Genomic DNA, 24,755 nt, shown 5'->3' with positions numbered 1-24,755 from the left:
ACTCACTTCATGGAAATAATATGCAAAAAACAAACAAAACAAAACTGTTAATTACAGTCTACTAACAAGCAACTGATTTACATTCAAACATGTTAGTGCAGATCAGGTTTATCAAAAACAGCAAAATTACAGTATTGGTATGAATGGCAGTGTATGGGATGATGCATGTGTCCACTGTGTTGGCTGTTGGCTGATGCCATAATGGCTGAATAGTTGTTATTGTGTTTTATTGTTGATTGTGTATCATGTGTTTTGTGTTTTTTGGACTTTGTATGGCTGCTACTTTGGCCAGGTCTCCCTTGCAAAAGAGATTCCTAATCTCAATGGGACTACCTGGTTAAATAAAGGTAAAATAAAGAATAAATAAAATATGGAATTAAAACAACAAAATCCATGAATACACAAGAGAACATCTGTCCACTGTAGTGATCACTGTGCATGAAAGGGTTAAGGAAAAGTATTTTGTATTCCGTTTGACTATGTTTATATAATTTGTTGTTATAGATACAGTATATGATCATAGTTCTAAGTATACAGCTGTATACAGTCATGGGAAAAATAATTAGACCACCCTTGCTTTCTTCAATTTCTTGGTCATTTTAATGCCTGGTACAACTAAAGGTACATTTGTTTGGACAAATATGATAACAACAAAAATAGCTCATAAGAGTTTAATTTCAGAGCTGATATCTAGCCATTTTCCATGTTTTCTTGATAATAACCAAAATCACTTCAGTTCTTACATCAATAGTTATGGCATTGTACTGACAAAAACAGTGCTTTTAGGCATTCCATGTTTTCTTTTCTGTCTGTTTTAGTCACATGATACACACAGGAGTTAGTACTTGATTGCATAACCATTGTTTTTGATGTCTTTTGATGGTCTAATACTTTTTTTTCCGCGACTGTATAGTATACACCAATATATAGTTTTCTAGTTTATTTTTGCCCTTTACTGTTTTCTCCTTTGTCTATGCTACCCTCTTAACCCATAAAGACCCAAAAAGCCACTGGCAACAAAAAAAATGTACTCATCGAAAATATTTAATACCTGTTGATCCACTAATCCTATCAATACATGTAAATACTTGTAAAATGCAGTTTGTCGTCTTTTCATGGTCATCAGATATGACCCATTTGGACGTTCAGAGGCTCCATAGTGAACATGGAAACGTCATCTTCTACAACACTGATTCACCAGTAAAACCCATGGAGTTGAATCAATGACAGTGGATGGAAATACTTGTTTATATGTTCAGTTATTGATATATTTTGCTGAAAAAGTCACTTTTTCTTCAATTTTCTCTGTTTCAGACCTAATAACACCCAAATTTACTCTGAGCTTTTATAAACATTTACATGATCAGTGAATTAAATATCGTAAAATACAGGAATTACACAGAAAAAAAACACAAAATGAGGAGGATTATATTACAATCAGTGGTGATAAATCACTAAAGAAAGTTTAAATATAGAGAAAAAATAATTTGGGAACTACCACAAAAGCAGCACTGGGTCTTTATGGGTTGTTTCTAATCTTCTCTTTAAATAAACTCACAGTATGATGCATAAATGCTGGTCCAGAATTGTATTAAAATTAACGTTCTCTCTCCTGATCACATGCTTTATGTTGTAGATTGTTTTCCACACTAAACTCAGCGACCTACACTCAGTGAATTACATTTGCATGAAATTACACATGCTGTTGCAATAAAGTACACTGCAATCATTAGCACCAATGACTATGTATGGGCATGTAATAAGCCTATAATATACAAAAAAAGACAAACATTGGGTTATTATGAGTGACTTGTGTTAATATTTCAGAGGCCTATACATTTAAGTATTCTTTCAAGTATTTGGGTAGAAACTTTGCCACATTTAACAATAAAACCACACTTTAAAAACACCTTCACTGTCAGAATGCTGCTGTTCTTTTCACCCAGCATCACCTCATATCGTACTATGCGTGGTATGTGCTAAAGCGTTTAAGGTCTCATGCACGACTGACAGTGTTGTTGTCCATCCTGTGACATTCATTACCACTCACATAGAGAAGCCTGTCTCAAAGCTGCCTCTGCTGGCTCCACCCATAATTTAATTACAAGTCAGAACGTCTCCACATTTTAGTTTGCTGCAAACCAGGCAAATATAGAACAGTTGCCTGTGGAAGGATGGGTGTTAAAGTCCCATCTGTGAGCTGGGAACAAAATATTTAAATGTTCTGGTTTAATTTAGTACCAAATGAAGCGATGACTGTTGATACATGCAGGCAATGCAGTAAAAAAAACAACAAAAAAAAACACACACACACAATGCTTGGAAATAAGATAAGGCACAAATAATTATCTTGATATGTCTAGTCTAATCTAGTCTCGATACATAAATGTCCTCATTAATTTTGGAAGTATTTTAGTGCCTTTAATGTTACATGATGTATAGATTTTAATGCTGCCCTGAAACATGGCCAGGTCAACATGTTATCCATTTACCTACTGTCTAACAACTGACATTAAAAACCCATCTTTGTTATTATTATTACAATAAAACCAAATTCTACATGTACATAAAGGTACCAAGCATTTGTTGAGATACACAATGGGAAAATAAACCACAAACCTATACTTAGTATGTATAAAAAGATAATCATTTATTTACAGTTTGTCAGCAGATGGAGGTTGCATAATATCACAGTCCTTAATTTCCTTGGATGAACATTTATGAACTACAAAAATTAGAAGAAGAAAAAAAAAACAACTGTCCCACCATGTGGTCAATCTGTAATTGACTCTTGGAGATGGTTTGGGGCTCCAGACTGGAATACAAATGTTTTCAGTTCAATATGACTTCAAAGTTAATTGCGGCACTGGTAGAAAAAGGGCAAACAGGGTTTTAGAAGGCCAGTTTCTTCATGAGAAGGTAGACTCTGGAGTCCACCTCGAAGCCGTGGAGATTGTTGGCATCTCCCTGCAGCCTCATGAGGAGGCCACCATAAGACACGTAAGCAGAGCTGAAAAAATAAGCACATTAACATTATTGGATTCATTAGTAATATTTTAAATAACCTTTGTTAATAAAATGTTATATTTTCAATTACACTATGCAATGACACCCCCCCCCCATTTGACTGAAAAGCCTAGTTATGTGCACATATATACAAGTTGCAGAAATCCTAGACTAAATAATGTGCAAATGTTGTGTACTTGTTTATCTAATAGCTGAGAAGAACTAATCATAAATGATAAACTCACTGCTACCTGTTATATGTTACTTTATGTAAAAGGCATAAGATGACTCACAGGCGTGTGGCTGCTTCTGTTGAAGTCTCATCGCCTTCGATCTTGTAAACCTTCCCGTACATCACGTAGTCAAACTGATCTGCTCTGAAGGTTTGAAGGAGTAAAAATAAATAGAAATCAGCAAGAAAATTCTGCAGTGTAATCAAAGAACATGCATACTCACAGCATGCTGAATTTTTTCCATTAAGAAAGCCACTGAAGATTTTTTGTGGTTTTTTTAGAACACTCCCAAACTTTTGAAAGCTGAAACAACATACCTGGATGGCCTGTCATCCTGAGGATTATATTCCCCATCATCCGGTGTTCCATCTTCATATAATGTGCTGGCAATGACCAATCTAAACTTGTCACCTTAATGAAATGGCCAAACACAATATTAGTGAAATATAGCTTGGTTAATGTGTCATTTAAGCCTTTAAAGTAATGAAATATTCTGGAGTATTGTATTGATTCATTTAGTCATACCCTGTTGCTGTGCTGTATATGTGAGCTTGACAATATTACATTTTATGTTAGTAAGAGTTAACTTTTGAAAGACTTTCTATCAGCAACCCAATAACATTATTAAAAACTGACAAAGGATGCTTCCTTACCAAGATCCACAGGATATATCTGAATATTTACATCCAAGATGAGGTCCATTTTGAAAGATTCACTTTCACAATGTAGACGAGACACTGTAAGAAAATCATTGAGGTAATGACTAGGTTTTTACAATATCAGATTACAACCTTCACCATGATGATGATATAAAATATAAGATGATAATAACAGAAAGAGGATAAAGATAAAACTTCAGAAAGCTATAATTAAAAGTGTTCATACAAAGTACTAAGCTGAACAGATCCAACTGCTTTTGGTCACTAAAGGACAGAAAAACTGCAAAATAAGTTGACAAATAGGTAGATGGGCACTATGACATCACAGGTTTATAGCTTTGTTTTCCATCCTGCTTTCAATTAGTATTTTCAATTAAATTAATTAAGGAATTGAAATTCAGCTACTATGAACCTATTCCATGGCCATGTACCAACACATTAATATATAGCCTATATTTTTAGGAATATTTATTGCCTGATGGCTTAGAAGCACTTTCAGAATTTAGTGTTTTATCCATTAGGTATTCAAATAGCAAGAATGTGGTTTGGTCTTTTAGTGCAACAAAAGCAGTAGGTGTAACAATAAACAGCACACATAGTATGAGCATCAGGAAAAGTTTAAGTGTTTGTTACCCTCAAAAATAGCCAGCACATGGTTTAACAAATGTAATACACTATGGCAGAATTTAAAATAAATAAATAAATAAATAAAAATGGCTGTGTTTGTATGAACATTTTACTCACCTCTGTCAAACTTCTTGCCATCTGGATCAATGTCTTTTACATCAAAGATATCCTCAAACAGGATTCCAGCCATCTCTCTTCTGGTCTATGAACTTAGGAAGGAAAAGAGAAAAAGAAATAAAAATATATAGTATGTATGCCAATCTGATACCATGTGAACTTGTCTAAACAATAGGGTAATTGTCATTACAGTGTAACTATAAACGATCTAAGCATGCGTAAAAGCAGCAATTACAACAACATGATGACAAATTATACTGCAGAATACGATGCACATTATAAACTACTAATGTTATGAATGGAGACTGAAAGAATGAAAGAAGCAATATGCCTGAGTGTTATTTGAGTGGTTTCATAACTTTATTGCACCCCTTAAAAGTAGCATTAAACTCATCTCCCAAACATTAAAAGTTGAACACAATCCAACAAAATTCAAGTGGAATATTAGAAACAACAGATACGTTTATAAAACCAATTGCAACTCTAGGAATAGCCGAATGAGGTATGAGCTACCAATGAGATATGGTGCCTTTTGGGCAGATTAGCTTTTAGCTTTAGCCTGTTGTAAACCTGCATGTTCTAGCTTACCGTAAACGGGGAGAAGTTGTTCAACTATATTGTGCACTCACACGCAGCTATTGAGTTACTGTCCGTGACGGTGTGTGATCAAAGCTCCGTCCTAAACTGCTTCGAAATATGTGTTTCATTCATTACTACACGAAATAAACTGTATCATGGTTGTAACCGCCTGCTACAATGTGCTCAACCTCTGACATCCCAACTACTTCCGGTTGACAAATACATCGTCGCTTAAACATTAAGGATTACGAGGCGGATATATTTGTATATCTGGAAAATATATATATAAAAAAAATAGTCCCAATTAATTTGTATTACATTTGTATTATATTACATTGTTCACAAAACATTACGTTACAAATTGTTTATTGATAATAAAGTGTACTTTATAAATAAAAATATTATTTCTACCTTTATTTGGTGTCAGACTCATGTGTTTTTAATTTTTTTTAAAAAGTAGACCCAAATAGGACGTTATCAGAAAGATCGCTTTGTTTTCATTATTTACGACTTTTGTCTCTACTTTCTTGTACCTACGTCACAGCCAGCTGGTTGCTAGGTGTTTTAGCGTCCTACCAATGCTCTGTTGCTAGCTAATGGCTAAGGTTAGATATAACATATCAGTGCAAGTTAAACGCACATGGCCGAATATGGGCGGTCTAAATTTTACTCGGGAATAAATGCGTAGAAAGAGATGTAAAATAAGCCGATAATCACCAAGTAAATGATAAACACAAAAGGTGAGAATGTTTTTAATGTCCTCATGACGACGGATAGCGTTTAATGATTAGCTTCTCAGTTGCTACTGGACATATTTTCGATAAGTTTGATGATGAAATAAATACAGTCGAGAAATTTTAAATTAGTTGAGAGAAACAGGACTGAGAAACTAAAAGATGGTTCTTCAATTATGTAAAAAGAAAAACAAGAAAACATAAGCTATTGGTCTTATCGTCACTCTATCGTATCGCACGAATTTTGTGTCCATATGCTGGGTATTACCGTAAATTTAATAATAATTATTATAAAAAATAATACTGGTATGTCCAGATTATTAGATACATGACATATTTTATCATTTTGAAAGTCAAGGTTTTTCTATTGGCTATGTTTTCTACTAATACTTGTAATATACTGTATGACTGTACATTGTTTTGTCTCTTGTTTTGCAGAATCCCCACTTGAAGGACAAACCTTATTTAATGGGAAAAGTCTTTGCTGTCAGTTTTGAAAGGTCTTGGCTGCTCAAATGAGTTCCAGGGAAGGATCCAAGATGGGGGACATTCTGGCAACAGAAGCAGACCTTCTTGGGATGATCAAGGAGGTATTAGAAGAGTTTATGATAAAATTACAGACAGAAATATCTCTGTCTTTCTCTAAATATATAATGTATACTTAAAATTTCAAAATAACGTTTGAAATGCAGCATTACACTGCACTCATGAAAATGTTTTGCAATTATATTTTGTCTTTTTTAGTATCTTAAGTTTGAGGAGTTTGAAGAAACTATTCTTAGCTTTGATAAGGAATGCAAAAGCAAAGGCAAGCTGGTCTCAAAGCCTCAAGGAAGCACTCTCAGAGACTCAAAGATGCGCATCATTCTGGTAAGCAACATTGTGGTAGGCACTGTTTCTTGTTTTCTGAAGTAGCATATAGCAGCAGGCAATGTCTTCATAAGAGAAAATGACACTCATATTCATGTTTTACGTATGTTTTTTTCTTTTTTTTTCTTTTATAGTGCCTTTTACATCTACATTATTGTCCCAGTTTGAGAAACATTAGGTTACTTTTGTGATCGCTATCTGCTGTTGTCATCATACATGACCATATTTAATACAGTCATGCTTTCTTTAGTATTTTTTGATTAATCTACTCATCAAACACGGGTCTTTTTAAAGTCTTTCAGGCTCATTAACTGGGATTTCAATTTTTGTGCTTCTGTTCATAGACTGAAGACAGATATTTTTTGCTGTGCTTGTCCCCACAGAAAGACCTCCTTAGCTCTTTCGATGATGGCGACCACAAGGTGTTCTTTGAACTTTGGACAGATAATTTTTCCTCTGAGATCCACGACACAGACCCTGAAGCTCAAAGCCTGGAGTTCTACCTTCACATCCACTTCACCATCTACCCTCTGAGGAGGCACCCCGGTAGACATGTGTGTACATCAGACTTTTTCTTCAAAGTATTTTCTCAAAACTCAATGTGTCACTGACTCTGTCAACCCTATAGAGCCTGATAAGTGAATTGTGCTGTTCTACAAAATGTCCACTAAGCTGTGCTACAGGGTTTCTCCAACTGTGCATTGTTATAAGTGAGGAATGTCTATGATGTTCGATAATCTGCTTATTTGGTCACAACAATAAGATAGATTGTGGCAGATGGATATTTAACTTTTCTATCTGAAGGTTAAATTCCATTGGCTTGTAAGATTTGTGTTATAATAGGAAGTATGTATTAAGTGTAATAGAGAATGCATGAACATATATAAAAGGACAGGTGCTTCAAAAAATTTAATGGAGTCTAACCAAATTTAACTTCCCATGTACTTATGAGAAAAACTGACTGTGTTACCAGGACCAAAATGACTTTGAGGAGAGGATTTGCCACTTCAAGCAGTACCTTGAGACACGGGGAGCAGCACTGAGCCAGACCACAGAGTTTCTGCCTTACTATGCATTGCCTTTTGTTCCAAACCCCACGGTCCACCCCTCCTTCAAAAACCTCTTCCAGGTACTCAGCTCAATATGTGAAATTACCAGTCTGTTTATTGTGAAATAGTATCATAGATATTGTTATTCACTGTCAATTTCAGAATTAACATCATTAACAGCACTACCCACATTGTGTTCATTAGGATTCATGGATACCACAGTTGAAGAATAAGCTGGAGCAATTTCTGTCAGTGACACTGAAGCCACCTAATAGCCCAAGACTGCTAATGTTATATGTATCCTTTGCCTTGATCACATGTTATTGTTGTGAATAGATGATAGATGACATTTGTTCACATGCTTGGGCTGATTTTAAGAACATGCTGTTAGATGTTTTTAAATGAAACAGGAAGAGCTACTTAAAGACCTGAGTTTTAGATAGATAGATAGATAGATACTTTATTGATCCTTTGCAGGAAATTGCTTTGTTACAACAGCAGCAGTACAAGAAGAAAAACACTCTGACCCATCACATGAACATCCCACAAACAGTCATCATTGGAACAAATAAATAATAAACAGAATAGAAGATATATATATCTATATATATCTATATATATATGTACAATACAAGTAATGTATATAATACAATAACCTGAAAACACCTAACACACCTAAGTATGCACAGCATACAATAATAATTTATCGCACAGCGATATTAAAAAGTCTAATAGCAGCCGGCAGGAAGGACCTCCTACTGCGTTCAGTCTTGGACCGAGGGGGGATCAGTCTGTGGCTGAAGGTGCTCTCTCTGAACACCTCAAGATGGTGCAATGGGTGAGATGCGTTCTTCAGAATAGAGTCCAGTTTCCTGAGCATTCTCACCCCAGCCACCTGCTGAACTGTTTCCAGTCCAGTCCCAATGATGGAGCTCGCTTTCTTAATGAGTTTGTTCAGTCTGTTTCTGTCAGAAATGCGAGCTCCCTCTCCCCAACACACCACACCAAAAAAAAGGGCACCAGCCACCACAGTCTGGTAGAATAGAGTAGATAAGTAAAAAACTGTTTTCAAAACCTGTTTTATACTTTTAAACAGTATGTGCTCAATGATTCCAAAAGAACCAAAAGGACTGCTCACAAACATTGATATATGTTTGGCCATGAAGGAGTTAAATAAGTGAACTGTTGAATATTGCACTTAAATTTGTCAACCATTATACATGGTATGATACATTTACAATAGTCTGTAATTCTCATTTCTACATTTTTCCTGTCACTTAACATGCAAAAAACTGCTGTTAATTCTTGCTGAGGTGGCATCATCTTAAGTGTAAGTTATACACACCATTTGGAAGAGACAGCTTCTTGAAATTGGCTCTAAGAGAATATAAATTCAAAGGGGAACAACGCTTGGATTTAACTTGGGCAGACCACAGGGTGGTTTCATTTCCATTTCTGGCGATACACATTTAAATCTCTAATAAAAAGCCTTTATGTAAGCAACTAAAGAATTCATTAACATTCAGGCTGCATTTCAGACCTGTTTGGTTGTTTCATATCCAGCAACCTCTTGTCTCATTTATATTTCAAATCATTTTTATTGTGTTTTCAGAAAAATACAAAAGAAGAAAGGAAAACAGCAGGGTTAGGCAGTTACATTATACATAGACACAAAAAAGGTAACAGTTTGTGGACTTTTCATAGGTGAATTGCAGTGATTTAGTTAGGTAGACATGTTTTCTCACCCCAATATTACACAACTCAACTAAGGCATTGCATTTATTTATCATTTAGCAAGCAGTGAGGTCAACCTCACAGAGCCAGTTAATGTTTCATGAATCACTGGGCCAAGTGAGAGCTCAGTTTAACCTGATGCTTTAGTGTTGTGGAATTTTTTTTACCTTTATTTAACCAGGAAGTCCCATTGAGATTAGAAATCTCTTTTGCAAGGGAGACCTGGCCAAAGTAGCAGCCATACAAAGTCCAAAGAATACAAAACCCATATATGATACACAATGAACAGTAAAACACAATAACAGTTATTCAGCCATAATGGCATCAAGAAAAACAGTGACATTCCTCCTTCACTGCATAAATATGACAAAATAGGACAAGAAAGGTTGCCACATTCTAAAAAAACTTTTCAGCTGAGCCACCAATAGATGCATGCAGCATCTCCAGGCTGAGACATGCCACTAAATCACAGAGCCATTGCCTGAGGCTGGGCAGGGCAGCACCTTTCCATTTAAGCAAGACTGCACATCTAGCAAACAGTACAGCATAGGTAACCATACGACGCTCAGCAGATATCAAACATGGGTCATGCCCACCAGGCACACCAAGCAGGTTAACAACAGGGTTTGGGTCCAGAGTTTTATTCAAAATTTTTGGGTGTCTAGAACACATCTTTTCAAAATTTTTGAAGCTGAGGGTGTTGTCAGTACATGTGAATCAGAGTGACATCTTCACTTTTGCATTTGTCACAGGTGGGAGTTATACTGGGGTAAAAACTGTCTGAGTTAACCTTTGACATGTGGGCCTTGTGGACCAGTTTAAATTGCAGAAGGCAATGTTTTGCACAGAGTGAGGATTTATGTTTTGAGAAAAGAGTGCTATCCCATGTTTCATCAGGTATATCTCCCAGGTCATCCTCTTAAGCCACCCTAACTCAGTCTAGAGGTGTACATTTCATCATGGAAACACTACTATAGAATTTGGACAGGGCACCTTCAGCCAGAGGATTGAAGGTCAGAAGAGTGTTGACAGGATTAGTGGTGGATTCCATAGGAAAACAGGGCAAGGTTGAACGCATATGTTGTGTGACCTGAAGGTACCAAAAGAAGTGTGATTTAGGCAGGTTGTATTTCTCAAACAGTTGATCAAAGGAGACAAAGCAGCCATCTTTGAACAGGTCTCTAAACCTGCCTTTATTATGCCAAGTCTGAAAAGTTGAGTCAGTCTGTGAGGGTGCAAACAGGTGGTTAGAGGCAACTGGGCTCAGAAGTGAGAAGTCTTTGTGGTTGATGGCCTTCCTAAACTGGATCCACACTCGGAGAGAGTAGTACACACCCAGATTGCTTGGTAGTGTTGGTGGGGAGCAGCTCAATTTGAAGTGGCATGTTTATGCTTCTGTCATGCAGTTTACAAATGTGTAGCCAATTTGGATCAAATTTAAGGGCATTTCTGTGAGCCAGGGGGTGGGAGGGGGTTGGGATGTGTTCTTCATCCCAACTTCATAGTCATTCTGCTTTATTCCAGCATAATTTCACCCCAAATGAGTGTCATTTGGTTTTAATGCCGTACACATAACGTTCATAAACTGAATGACAGAAGTATAAACCAAAGGGAGTGGTTGTTGTACCGTACCAGAATGACTACTGTCATTTGGTGTCACCTGTCATTTGGTTTAGGGACTCCCCCTCTTGGTATGCTGAACGCTGGTCGGTCACCTTGGGACAGTAGTCTTCAAAGATAGCTACTGGCTTCCCCCAGTAGGACAGCTCTTGTCTCATCTGACTATTTAAAATGGCCATAGCTTGACAACTTCTAATCTTACTGTCATTCATTCTAATCCCCTTTACAGTAGAAGAAAAGCGAACAATAATGACAATTGTATCTTTTATTGGAAAACTAGTGAATGGACTTTACTACTTATGCAAGTCGGAAACTAAACCCATTTCCTACTGGCTGATGATCAAACGTATACAATATACAATACAATTCTACAGAAAATATCATGTCAGGCTTTATTATTTATGAAACACTGAAAAACATTACCTAACGTGTGCGTAAGCAAATTCATCGACAGCCCTTTTTGCCACAAAAACAAAAGCTATTTTATGCTTTATTACGTGTTTCCACTAAGTCAGCATGAAACCACGTTTGCTCATTAACATGGTTAACAGTGTTTGTCTATGGAAGGGTTAGTCCAGATGAATAAATGTCCCTCCCGTAAGAACAACATGGTATTGTTCCTATGCTAATATTCCTGTCTTATTTAACAATGAAATGGATATCCTCAAGACTAGGCAAATACTTTCTATGACGAAAATGAGCAATTCATACAGGATGTATATTTGTACATAGACATCCTGTATGGATGTTTACAGACTTAAGCAAGACACTCAGTGTATTTGGCTATTTAATGAATCTTTAGATAAGACAGCAAATAGAAATGTTTGAATAGCTTTGTATCTGCACTAGGGTGTATTCTTTAACAGGCATTTTGTAGAAGGAGGGTGGAAGAAGTACTAAAGGTAAGCACTCAGAGTAATGAGCATTTCTACTTTTCTTATGTAATTAAGATACAGCATCTTATAAAGGTTAATAGTACGTTATTTTATTAATAGCATCAATGTAGTAAATACAGGTTTCATGTTTATTATTCACCCTTTTGTTCTTTTAAGAATTACATAGAAAATCCTTCAGTGTTTCAAGACATGCGTTTCGTTTGTTGTTTCGTATACTTTATTGTGTGTTTGTGTGACCGCCCCAGAGGCCATGCAGCAGTTACAGATCCAGCTGGTGGAGTCAGAGCGGCGCATTTCAGCTTACATACGGAAGTTCAATAAGATGCAGGCCGACTACCACAACTTGATCGGAATCACTGCTGAGCTGGTTGACTCATTGGAGGCCACAGTCAGCGGAAAAATGGTTGGTCAGATTGACTGTGAGGACACAAACACACACTCAGTAACAAAATACATTAGAGACTGGCACAAGGGTCGATACACATACACACACTGGCACTAATGAGCTAATAAGTGGTGCACAAACACTGAAAAGACACACAAAAGTACTTTAATGAGGTTATAATTGAAAGTTAAAATGCATTTTCATACTATGGATATTTGGATATATTTAGTATTCCCTCAGTACCTCTAGATAACACAACTCTTAACAGGTAAAGAACAATTGCAACCTCACCCTCCCACTTTCATCTCGCACATTATCTTAAAGCTCAAGGGGCCTGCTGTGTTTTTGCAGATCTCCCCTGAGTACCTGCAGAGCGTATGTGTTCGCCTGTTCAGCAGCCAGATGAGGCAGAGCGTAGTGCAGAGCACGGACTTCACCAGGCCTGGCACTGTGAGTGGAAGCACACAGCTCTCTCTTGTCTTTCCTCTCCCTCCCCTTTGCACTACACTGCAGAAAAGAAAGACATACACAACACAAAATGTCAAGGAGAAAGATTTTAATGCAACTCCTCTCCTGAAAGCAACTGATACAATCTTAATGGGAAAGCTGCTCACAGGGCTACATAGTGAATGACATTGTACTGTACATTTGATAACCAACCGTAGGTACTCAACCCATTCATGACTTTATCCTGCTATTTGGATTCTTGTTTGTTGCGATTTTAACAGAATATTGCAAAGTTAAATACTCATGACCAAACTCTCAATGAAAACACTGTGTATGAAACCCTCTTTGTGATTGATCACATAATAATAAAATGGATATTCTACAGTTGTGGAAAAAATTATTAGACTATCAAAGGTAATCAAAAACAGTGGTTATTTTAGTTTGTGTAGTTTTATTTCGAGCACATAGAATCATCAGATCACAAAGAACCATACGACATGGTCAAACAAAATTATTCTGCACTCGAAAAGGAGTAGGAAGAAGTATAACTTATTGACTCCCACCCCTTTTCACAAACTAACAATTAAATTAATTCCGCTTCCTTTGCTTTGTTAACACACGTTTTTCGCTGTATATTTTTACAATAACACAAAGATCCATACAAACTATTCACATACACTTTTTTGGTCACCTCACACACAATCAGATTTGCATAATCAACCGTTTTCTAATATAAACTATAAAATTTACATGCACTTTAAATATTTACTATATACAATGATCAATACATGTGATAATTTCTCCTAGTCATGATAATTAATTAATTACAATAATATCTTATGTTATGCATACTTCTATGTTATAACTAGATATACACATATTCTGATAATATTCTATATTTTGTTATTATAGTGGATTTATGCATCCTTTTAAATGCACAAATTGAAGAAGACATTTATTAAGTTTTGCTCCAGATTATTCCACAGATGTACCCCTCTAACAGTGATACATTGCCTTTTTATGTTTGTTTTACACTTCATTTTCCCCTTAAATTATAATTGCTTTGCCTGGGCTCAAACATCTCCTGTAGACTGTAGGGGAGCATATGGTCCTGGGCTTTATACATTATGATAAGAGTATTAAGGTAGACAAGATCATGTAGTTTTAGAACATTTAATTTTATAAATAGGGGATTAGTTGGAGCTAAGTACTGTGCTTGATTGACAATTCGAATTGCCTTTTTTTTAATTAAGAATATAAAATTAATATTTGATTTATAATTATTACCCCATATCGCTACACAATAGTTGAGTTATGCAATCAAGTACTAACTCCTGTGTGTATCATGTGACTAAAACAGAAAAGAAAACATAGAATGCCTAAAAGCACTGTTTTTGACAATACAATGCCATAGCTATTGATGTAAGAACTTCAGTGATTTTGGTTATTATCAAGAAAACATGGAAAATGGCTAGATATCAGCTCTGAAATTAAACTCTTATGAGCTATTTTTGTTGTTATCATTATATTTGTCCAAACAAATGTACCTTCAGTTGTACCAGGCATTAAAATGAGCAAGAAATTGAAGAAAACAAGGGGTGGTCTAATATTTTTTTCTGCGACTGTATATTCAAACTTAACATCCAATAGCTGGTAAAAACCCACCTTAGTTACCTTTGTATGAAAGATGTGAAGCAGGGAGGCTGTCAGTGGCAGATACCCAAAATGAAAAAATAAAAATACTGCAATGTTCGCCAAGATGCAAATGATTTGTCCTTTCACATGAAGAGAGGTCTACGCTTATACTTCAACAACCATGCTTACTGTACGTCGCTTACATTGTGGTGTTGATCTCTGCTCTTGTTTCCTTCTGTTTTGACCTGAATGACTTCTTTCTGTGTGTTTGTGTTTCTGTGTGTGATGCTTTTGTCCACAAAGGGATATTACTCTATGAGTCCTTATGATGATGGCTATGTAAGTTTATTATGTTTTCATCTTTACTTCCTGTTATCGCCCAGGTCTTTACGTCTTACTTTGCTTGTGCCTTGCCTCGTCTCATCCTCCTCGTCCTTTTCTTTATGTCTTCATCCCCTTCCTTTATTATCAATACACTCACCCTCCCTTTGTACTCATTCTATATTACTGTCCCTCCAGTTGTAATTATACTGTCCTATTTTAAATGGATCTTTGGCCTTGTTTTTTCAGGGAACTTATTCAGCCAAAAGAAAGCAGCTTTTTTTTTTGACATATCTCATCGTTTGTTCCCCAAGACTGTGGTCATTATTCCTCCCTTCAATTCTCCTTATTGGCTATTATCTTTTTTATTGTTAGGTAAATCCTGTCATTTTCAGTTTGTTCTCCTTACCATTTGTGTAACCCTACAGCTTTTGAAATAATTCAGGCAGATCCTGTGACAGAACAAGAATGGCTAGCACAAGGAGATTCGATTTAAAGCACTTCTCTCACGCTCAGGTTGTCAAACAGGATGGCTTAAATTACAGGCATTTGAAAAGGGACAACCAGTACAGCTTCTTGTAATTGTGACGCTGCTTAACACAAATAATAATAGCCACTCAAATTAAATATAGCATTAAATGAAATATAATAATGTTAATTAAAAACTCAAAACACCATTGCTCTGTCAACTTTAGCCCAGAGCATGAGTCAGCACCATATTTGACCTGGACAAGTAACTGTGCTGATTATTGTAAAATAAAACCATAATTGATCATAATTATCAGACTTCATGTACCTTCATAATCTTGCGATGGCTCTTTGAGATTGTTTTATTGTTGCCGCTCTATAGTATAGCTATCAGTATGGAGAAATCAGACCTTTATGAGATAGGTGAAACCACAGAATGGAGCTGTCTACTTAAACAAAAACATCAACAATAGGTGGCCTTCAGTTGTCCCCATGGAATCACTTATGTAAACTGTACATTGTTGCAGAATTGAGGTCAAATCTTAGCTTTGTTCAAGATTAGCTGAATCTTAGAAAAATAAATATTCTTAAAATTCTAAAATCATATATTTCTGTCACTGTAGCTATTCTAGGTTCTATAGGAAGGTACCTGTCTATGTCAGGAAGATACGTAAGACAAAATACTTTACACTTTAATTTTTTTTCTGAGTACACTTTTCCGGTAGAATTACCATATTGGTTCTAATCATTAGGTGCAGTCTTTAGGGCCCAGACCCCTGGTTTCTAGAGCCACAATGAAACATGTTTTCTTCCCCTTCCACATGCTTCAGGGCACCTGAAATGTTTAGAGAGAAAGGAATTTGGGAAAGAATCCAGGTATCGCTGGTCTTTACTTCCGTATTACCTGCTGCACACCAAAGCAAATATGTGGCGGGACCACATGATACCACATATGACACGGATCACTCCCCTGACCTTAGACTGTTCCCTCTATAGGTCACAACCCAAGCTTTAGATTGAATTTCAGGGCTTAGTTCAATTCTCCTGTGAATTGTTAAAGAAAACATCAATTACTACTTTGACCCCTCCCGCCCAGACTCACAATTGTGTTTGCACGAGCACCCTAAGGAGCAACCAATTTATTTAAGTTTTTTCTAATACACCGCTATTCCCAGTAAAAATATCAGTTTCACACTAACCTTGACCTAGGTGGTATGTGTCTCTTATTAAATATCTTACCATAGATGTCACTGACAGCATGGGCAATGTTGCCAAAAAGTCATATGTGTCTGGGGATTGAGCATGTACAACAAGCATGATGTATGCATGTCCATACCTGGAAATCACCTGCATAGGCACTAGCTTGTTTGATTTTTGTGTAGAACATTATGAGGTCACTAAAGGAACCATGTAACAAAGATGATAAAAGACTGTAAAGCATTAAAGGATTTATGTGTGTAGCTTGGAGTATTCATATTCTAAAATATAATGTGCTCCTCTGTGTTCTCTTTGGATTTTGCTTTCTTTCCCAGGCCTCCTCAATCTTGAGAGCATCCATTGCACCGCAGTGAGTATTTCTTTTAAATTAATCTGTTCCTTTGTACAGATTGGTGTTCTGCGGTATCATGGTCAAACATGGCTGACATGTCCTTCCCACTGTTCTCCAGGAGACCCAAGGAGGTGCCAATGCTGCCCTCACTGGACTATGAGAAGCTGAAGAAAGACCTAGTAGACAGCACTGACAGACTCAGGGCCCTGCTGCTTCAGGCGCTGCGCTGGGTATTCTTAATTATAAAATAATAAGATATATAAAAATAATTTTAAAAAATCTCTATTCCTCTTTTACCAGGTAATAGATATTTCATAGTAGTAGTCATTACTGCATTAATTTACATCATTTTTTATGTGTAACCTCTTTAATCACTGACCACTCTAACAGCACCACAGTCTTTTTTTTTTTTTTTCATGTGGACTTTATTTTGCTTTGCTTTACTTTCTTTGTTTTCTTGGTGCTGAATACACAACCCTTATTCACGGCTGGTAAAAATTACATCCTTGTGTCTGTCTTTACTTAGCATGATAATAAAGCGATGAATGTTTGATGGAGATTTTGCTTTGGGCTGCATTATAGCTACGGTTTTTTGTGTGAGTAAAAAGAAGAATCTGTTTCTAATGATTTTTAGAGACTGACTCGTTCGCTTCCTGGTGAACAACGAGACACAGTTCTTCAAGCCTACATCAGCAATGACCTCCTGGATCGCTACAGCACCAAACAGGTGGGATCTCAGCACTGCAGCCACACACAGTCCTTTTTGTTATAATGGAATCAGGTGTGACAAAACACTGTACATTTGTATTACAGATATTAGAATCAGTATCTGCATAAGAGAATAGGTTTTATTCCCTCAAACCCAACTACTTTAATGTTTTTGAGCTCTGAGCCAGATACTAACTTTTATGTCTTCCACATCATCTAATTAATCCAAAGCTTTTGGAAAAACTGTGATGACGACTTGGCCTCTTTCCTGGATGCACAGAGATTTACTTCTCACACAGGAGGGTTTTATATTAACTTTGCCATTGATTGAACTCAATTCATTAATGAAATACGTGAACCATAAAAAGATGACGCTAGCATCCATAAAATTTCCCATGACCTTAAACGGGAGCTTCCCTTTTTGTGAATATGTTGACAATTTGATATTAATCAAATAGATACATTTTTTATTGTAAAAAATATTTTCAGGGTGTCTGCAGATCTGTAAAAAATCTTAAATATTCGTAAATGTAATTATTCCTAAATTAAGGCCTTACGATTGATCATTTTGCTTTTTTAATGGAATTATGCATTTTAAAACATTTCCTTGTGGTTTACATAAACTGTAAATGCTATGCTTGGGTCTGAATTCTTCATTAATTCAACTCCACAGGTCCATCTTCAACAATATTTCTAAGTAATGACATGAGAAAGGTCGTTTTGAGCACTGGCCCTTTAAATGCACATGTGCTGCTCTGTCCTGTTCAAACAACAACTGAATATTTTAGGTGATCAACTCGAAGTTTGGACATATTTTCAGTATGGACTACAACTGCTGCTGCTGACAATCAATTACGGTGTACTCGGAGAAATGTTCATCGGAAATCTTGACCTTGTATGTGCAAATGTCATGACGTAACTAGTTATAGACATAACAAATTAAGAAGGAATTCAAACGGGTTTGTAGAAATCCACTCAATTTTTGCCAAAATGAATATAAAGATAGCTTTGCAGCACCTGGAGGATTCAAATTCAAACTTTTTGAACTATTAGGGTCCAAATACACAAATAAATGTACCAAAGACTAATAAAAGTGGGTTTAGCAAAATATGAGCCCTGACACTCAAAGTTCTTAAAATTTCACAGACACAATAAATGATATTGCTGTATTTGCTTTGGAAATGTTTGTAAAGAATTTGTCAAATTTGTAATTAGTGTTTAGTATTTTAGCACATTGGAGATCAGAATAAATGGAGACACCAAATATCATTTATGAGTGGAGGGGTTTAGGTAAGTGGTTTAGCAGCTTGAACATCAACACCAGAAATATTACACGTAGAAAAATGTTAATGTGACATTAGCGGGATTGCAAAATGATTAAGACTGGTTCAAGGCAATAACTATGAGGCCCATAGTAGTGTTATTTTTGTCAATGTAAGGTCTTAAATTTGATCAAAGATGCCCTGGGAAATGTCTTAAAAGTCAGTCTATATTTTATCACTCAGTTAACATTAATGATAAAATTTACAATGTTTTGACATACAGTACTTGTTCTGTATTACAATATGACTCTGTTTACATTATTTGAGTAGTCTATATTAAAACAAGCATTTACAAAGTGAGTGGTTAAAGAATCAGGCTTCAGACACCAACTTCAGTTTAATAAAAAGCAAAACAAAAAAAATGGATTAATGGGATTACATGCTTCATTTAAGTCATACATAACCAGACTGATATTTTATACAAATAATCCAATTTCAACATTTGACTGAATACAAAAAGGTATGTGAAATTCAAAACCAAGGTTGCATTCCCAGATTCACTATCTTAATGGTTTTCAGAGATACCTAAGAGCCACGTGTTTTTCCAACACTTTTATTGCTTTTCTTATTTTTCTTTTTTACTTTTTACACTGTGCTCACGTAGCCTTTAGCCTCGGGGTACAGTGTTTAAGATAATCTCCTTTCAGAAGAGTAAACGATCCTCACCTCATGGCTGAGCTCTTTGTTTGTGTACTTGCCACGGCACTCCGAGCCCTTCTAAATAACACCAGGGGTATTTACTGTAGAATCAGACAATACACGTGGTAGGATATCAGTTTCATGTAATCAAATCACAAATGTAAATGTTCTGTTTCTGAAAATTAACAAAAGTCTAAATGGCACCAACATGGCCTTTTAGCTTTGATGGTGCTAACCTTACACAGCCATAGTTTTGTAATAATTTTGTCTTTGTCTACTTCCTAGAGTAGAACATTCAGACAAAATGTACTTGTACAGTACTGTACATAACTTTAAACCCAACACTTTGTGCCCTTCTAGGAAACTGTGCTTCATTTAATGAGGTCAAAGAATGAGATTGTCCGCCAGTACATGGCCCGTCTGATCAATGCCTTTGCTTCTCTTGCAGAGGGTAAGTTCCTTTTGTTTCTGCCTCATTATGTGATATTACAGTAAAATGTATCTCTCCTGACAGGATTCTTTTGAAGTTATAGATTCATTAAAGTCCTTAGTGGGGTTTATTGCATGCTCCTATTCAAAAATACTGTTAGCGGAATTACTTACGTACTTTGTCAAAAGTATTACATAAGTTGTTGATATGTTGTGTTGTGAGATGGTTATTAGTTAATAATCCCCATTAACCCATAAAGACCCAGTGCTAGTTTTGTGGCAGTTTCCAAATAAAATTTTCTCTATATTAAACCTTTCTAAAGTGATTTATCACCATTTTTTTATACTGAGTTTTTATTAGTTATTTATCATTCTGTCATACAGAACATAACAACCAACAATTGGCAACAGATAACAGGCAAGGCAAGTTTATTTACATAGCACATTTCATGTACAAGACAATTCAGAGTGCTTTACATACAACATTAAAAGCATTACAGCAGGAAAGCAATAAAAAGTATAGGCATGAATTAAATTTAAAAACCAAAAAAACAGATAAATACTGTATGTGAAACAGATAAAACAGATAAAAACTTTAAGCTTAAAAGAAACAGTGCAGATCTGAACTGATGAATAAGAACTCTATTCAAATGCAGCTGAGATAGTCACAATCTAATAGTAATGATAATTTAGGTTCCAGTTATGAAATAACAATCAAGTTACCTAAATAGTTTAATTTTTAGAGCAGCAGTATATATACCATTTCACAGAACAATGAGGCAAACCACACATTAATTGTATTTAAAGAAACTAATCCATTTACCCCATCTTATTATGTAAAGTTCAGTTTGCAGCCTCAGCATAAATGTTAATGTCTCCATTTTGTGAATTTCATCGACAACCAGTTCTCCAGCACCAGTGGATCAAGTTGAAGTCATTTTTGAGTGTTTTTTTTTTTTTTTTTTTTTTTTTTTTTTTTGCTGCGACACCAAAGATTTTTAGAAGATATTTATCACTTACTGTCAAATCATCAGGAAGATATCCTAACAATAGTTACAAAGTGGGTTGCTGTAATTTAAAACCCAAAATCTGTTCTGTTTTTATTCCAACATCTTTCCAAAAAATTGTAATTTTCATACAGGAACAAAAATGTGGGTGTGGTTTGCCTCTGTGTCCCCGCAACCCCTCCAGCATGTAGAAGCATTTCTGTTTCTACAAAACTGTTGTTTTGGCGTTATAAAGAACCATACTAAATTTTTCCAACTAAATTCTCGCCAGTAGGCTGAAGAGGAGGTAAAAGTAGCAGATTCACACATATTGTCCCATTGCTCATATGATATAACAGTATTCGATTCTTTCTCCAATCTTTTTTTAATAGATTTATCACCATTTATTGCAATTTTATCCTCTTTAGTTTGAGTTTTTTCAGTGTAAATCATGTATTTTTCTATATTTAATTCACTGATCATGTAGATGTTCACGAAAGCTCAAAGTAAATTAAAGATTATTTTATCAGAACAGAGGAAACTGAAGAAAAATTGACCTTTTCAGAAAAATATATCATTAACTGAACATAAGCCCACTATGTCCATTCACTGTCACTGATCCAACTCCATGGGTTTTACTGGTGAATCAATGTTGTAGAAGATGACGGTGTTTCCATTTTCACTACGGAGCCTCTGAGCATCCAACTGGGTCATATCTGATGACCATGAAAAGATGACAAACTGCGTTTTACACCAGTTATTTTGATAAAATTAGTGGATCAGCAGGTATTAAACATTTTAAATCAGTAGTTGGTTTTGGTCGCCAGTGACTGTTTGGGTCTTTATGTGTTAATGTTGGGGGAAGCTCAAGTGATTGCATGGACTCTCATAACTCTTCTTTGTGAGCACTTTCCACAACATGTGAGTAGCGTGTAGTACTACATGGCAGTCACATGTAGTGACCATTAACAAATACTCCCTACATGTGAGTAGAATGAAACAGAATATGCTGCTGCCCCCCAGCCTGACTTTAAAATGTAAACGTATACTGAATATCAGGCCTGTGCCTTTCTTTTTAATCTTTACACTATGTTGTGTCAATGTTTACAGGTCGGGTTTACCTCTCCCAGATCCCTGTTCTACTAAAACTTCTGACAGAGGCCCTTAGAAAGGAGGAAAAGGACTCACTGACTAGAGAACATGTGCTAGTAGCTCTACAAAAACTCAGCCTCAGGTACAAACTGAAATTATGGTATGCATATAAATCCTTTATTTTTACTCATAGGACTTCTCAGCCTAAGCTGTGTTTTAAAGGTGTTGAAGAAACGATTTTTATTTACTTACATAAGAACTAGTCGTTACTTTTTCTCAGTTATCACTACACGGGGAGAGTGTTTTGATTCAATACACCACCCTTGGAATTATTTGTTTGTGTTTGTTGTGGATTAAGAGGATAATTTCATTGAATATTTTTTCTTATAAAAGCAACCGACCACAGAACAGCTGTGTTTAAGTTGTCCTAAATGCATCCTTCTTATCTCGTTGTGATAGGAGGAGTCAGCAGACAGCCATGATAGCGGATGATCTAATTGGCTGGTTGATGGATGAGCTACATGACTCAGACTGCCTGAGTGACTACACTCTGGAGTACTCTGCAGCTTTGCTTATGAACCTGTGTCTGCGTACGAAAGGTGATTTTCATATTTCCGTATATCCAAATTCCTTGGAGGTTTGTCGATATTTAAGAGAATCATGTCCAAAATCCTGAATGACGTATCAGTTTTTGGCAGAACCAGGGTCAGGTTTTCAAAAATATTTCTGATGTGTTAATGGTCTGAGTAAATATGGACTTAATAATTGGTCTATATAATCTGTGCCATTAGATCATTTTCCAAACTATCAGTGTGAGCACACGTTGTTGCTTGTGGTGGCTGGTAATTTATATTATGAATATAACTCATTAAAACTGGTTAAAAATCTCTTTTTTTCATGGTTAGCAATTATGCTGTGTGTAATGCTCAGGGATTTAGATTTATTTATTTAGATATTTACTACTTTGTCTTTGATATTCAGTTCAGCAATTATCTTGAATGATCTCTTGATCTAACAGCGATTCTTCAAACTGCATTTTTTCTCCTTATCTTTATCTTTACAAGTACAGTCCTTATCTAATCAAGCCTTGAAATTCCTTTCCCTCACCAGGGATTAACAGCCATTGCTGAAGGAAAAAAGGATTCATTACTAGTCTGTGACGTCAGAGTAAATCAAATGTTAAATAGGTTCTTTGTCTGATAGTAGAGACATTTGTTAATTTTATGTTCTATTCATAATTTCAGACTTTAAAGCAAAACAGTGTACAGTGTTTATCAATGCACTCCTTTTAGCTTTTACATATTTCCGCTTGCATCATATCCAGAGTGCGTCTTTGTCCATGCCACCCTACAACTTGCATTTAATGTACAACATGAACAAAAAAACACTCTCTCAGTGTGCCTGTATCTTCAGATGCCTAAGGCCTGTTTTCAAAGGAAGAAAGATAAAGCACTGCCATGTAACTTTTTTTTGGTACAAATAAAAGGGCGATATGACCAGAATTTAAATGGCATCTAGGTTTAAAACAAACTGTGCTGGCAAATTTAAGTGCTTGTATGTGTGTGTGTATGTGAGTGTGTGTGAGTGTGTGTACCAACATTTGTGTGTGTATATGTGTTTGATGGCTGTCTTTGTTCAGGAAAGAGGAAGTGTGCAGAAAACGCCAAGCATGTGCTAAAGGTTTTAACTGACCTCCTTGGACACGAGAACCATGAGGTGATGCACACATCCGTACACGCACTGCATGCAACAGACACGCACTCACAGTGGATGAAAAATATTGATCAGGCTCAAAAACATAATTTATAACAACCAAACACATTTTACAACTACAATCAATATGCACTGTATATTTATAGTAGATGTAAAATGTGTTTGTATATTATACACGCACTCCAGTATTAGTATGCAATGCACAGCCATAACTCAGGAGTTAGAGCGGGTCATCCAATAACCGAATGGTTGGCGGTTCGAATCCTGCTCTGTCCTAGTCATGTGCTGTTGTGTCCTTGGGCAGGACACCTCACCCACCTTGCCTCCAGAACTGCTACTCACACTGGTGTATGAATGGGCATGAATGTTTGGTGGTGGTCGGAGGAGCCGTTGGCATGGATTGGCAGCCACGCTTTCATGGCTACATATGTAGTTGACCACCACCAGAGTGGGAATATGTGAGTGAATGAATAATGGATGTATTGTACGTGCTTTGAGTATGTGTTAATAGAAAATGCTATATAAATCTAATCTATTATTACTTTTGTGGTGTTTGTTTCTAGAGGGGGCAAACATCAGTACCATTCCATCCCATGCTTCAGCAAATATGTTCATGATGCTTTGCAAAGTGCTTTGCCTTGCAAAACAAGTGTGCTCACCACAATTTCATTCCCCTTTAGATACGTCATTGTATTAAAAATACAATGCTATTTAGATTCACAGTGTAAACTCTGCTGTGTACTCACATTTCCTAGTTGTTGCATTTTGCTACAGGCTGTTCCTATTTGCCTGGACATAATAAAGATAAATTGTGTGTTTATGCCTGTGTCACTTTCCTTTCTCAGATTCGATCATATGTGAATGGAGCCCTGTACAGTATCCTGTGTATTCCCTCAGTGAGACAGGAAGCCAAAGAGATGGTGAGATAGCAGTAGTG

General features: G+C 36.1%; 2 protein-coding genes across 6 annotated transcripts in view; one reads left to right on the top strand and one right to left on the bottom strand.

Annotated features, from left to right (window-relative positions):
* Positions 1–2,629: 2,629 nt before the first annotated feature.
* Positions 2,630–5,414, bottom strand: polr2h (RNA polymerase II, I and III subunit H). The gene is made up of 6 exons (XM_030131346.1): positions 5,231–5,414; positions 4,643–4,734; positions 3,893–3,976; positions 3,557–3,650; positions 3,300–3,383; positions 2,630–3,010 (listed from the first exon to the last, which is right to left on the bottom strand). The coding sequence occupies exons 2-6, from the start codon at positions 4,713–4,715 to the stop codon at positions 2,893–2,895; spliced, it is 453 nt and encodes a 150-aa protein (XP_029987206.1). The 5' UTR covers positions 4,716–4,734; positions 5,231–5,414; the 3' UTR covers positions 2,630–2,892.
* Positions 5,415–5,770: 356 nt separating this feature from the next.
* Positions 5,771–24,755, top strand: part of armc9 (armadillo repeat containing 9) — a 38,512-nt gene continuing 19,527 nt past the window's right edge. For 3 of the 5 annotated variants that reach the window (XM_030131486.1, XM_030131484.1, XM_030131488.1), the window contains exons 1-18: positions 5,771–5,961; positions 6,447–6,545; positions 6,700–6,825; positions 7,209–7,379; positions 7,799–7,954; positions 8,079–8,171; positions 12,106–12,130; positions 12,370–12,527; positions 12,861–12,959; positions 14,895–14,930; positions 16,913–16,947; positions 17,048–17,159; positions 17,564–17,656; positions 19,959–20,049; positions 22,124–22,247; positions 22,565–22,704; positions 23,745–23,821; positions 24,664–24,738. In XM_030131486.1, the coding sequence (XP_029987346.1) occupies positions 6,471–6,545; positions 6,700–6,825; positions 7,209–7,379; positions 7,799–7,954; positions 8,079–8,171; positions 12,106–12,130; positions 12,370–12,527; positions 12,861–12,959; positions 14,895–14,930; positions 16,913–16,947; positions 17,048–17,159; positions 17,564–17,656; positions 19,959–20,049; positions 22,124–22,247; positions 22,565–22,704; positions 23,745–23,821; positions 24,664–24,738 (1,686 nt within the window). In that variant the 5' untranslated portion in view covers positions 5,771–5,961; positions 6,447–6,470. Of the gene's footprint in view, positions 5,962–6,393; positions 6,546–6,699; positions 6,826–7,208; positions 7,380–7,798; positions 7,955–8,078; positions 8,172–12,105; positions 12,131–12,369; positions 12,528–12,860; positions 12,960–14,894; positions 14,931–16,912; positions 16,948–17,047; positions 17,160–17,563; positions 17,657–19,958; positions 20,050–22,123; positions 22,248–22,564; positions 22,705–23,744; positions 23,822–24,663; positions 24,739–24,755 lie in introns of all 5 variants that reach the window. The other 2 variants (XM_030131485.1, XM_030131487.1) reach the window with 2 other exon arrangements.

Source organism: Sphaeramia orbicularis, chromosome 4 (genome assembly GCF_902148855.1).
Source record: "Sphaeramia orbicularis chromosome 4, fSphaOr1.1, whole genome shotgun sequence".
Classification (NCBI taxonomy): domain Eukaryota; kingdom Metazoa; phylum Chordata; class Actinopteri; order Kurtiformes; family Apogonidae; genus Sphaeramia; species Sphaeramia orbicularis.
This window is presented reverse-complemented; position numbering and strand designations above follow the sequence as displayed.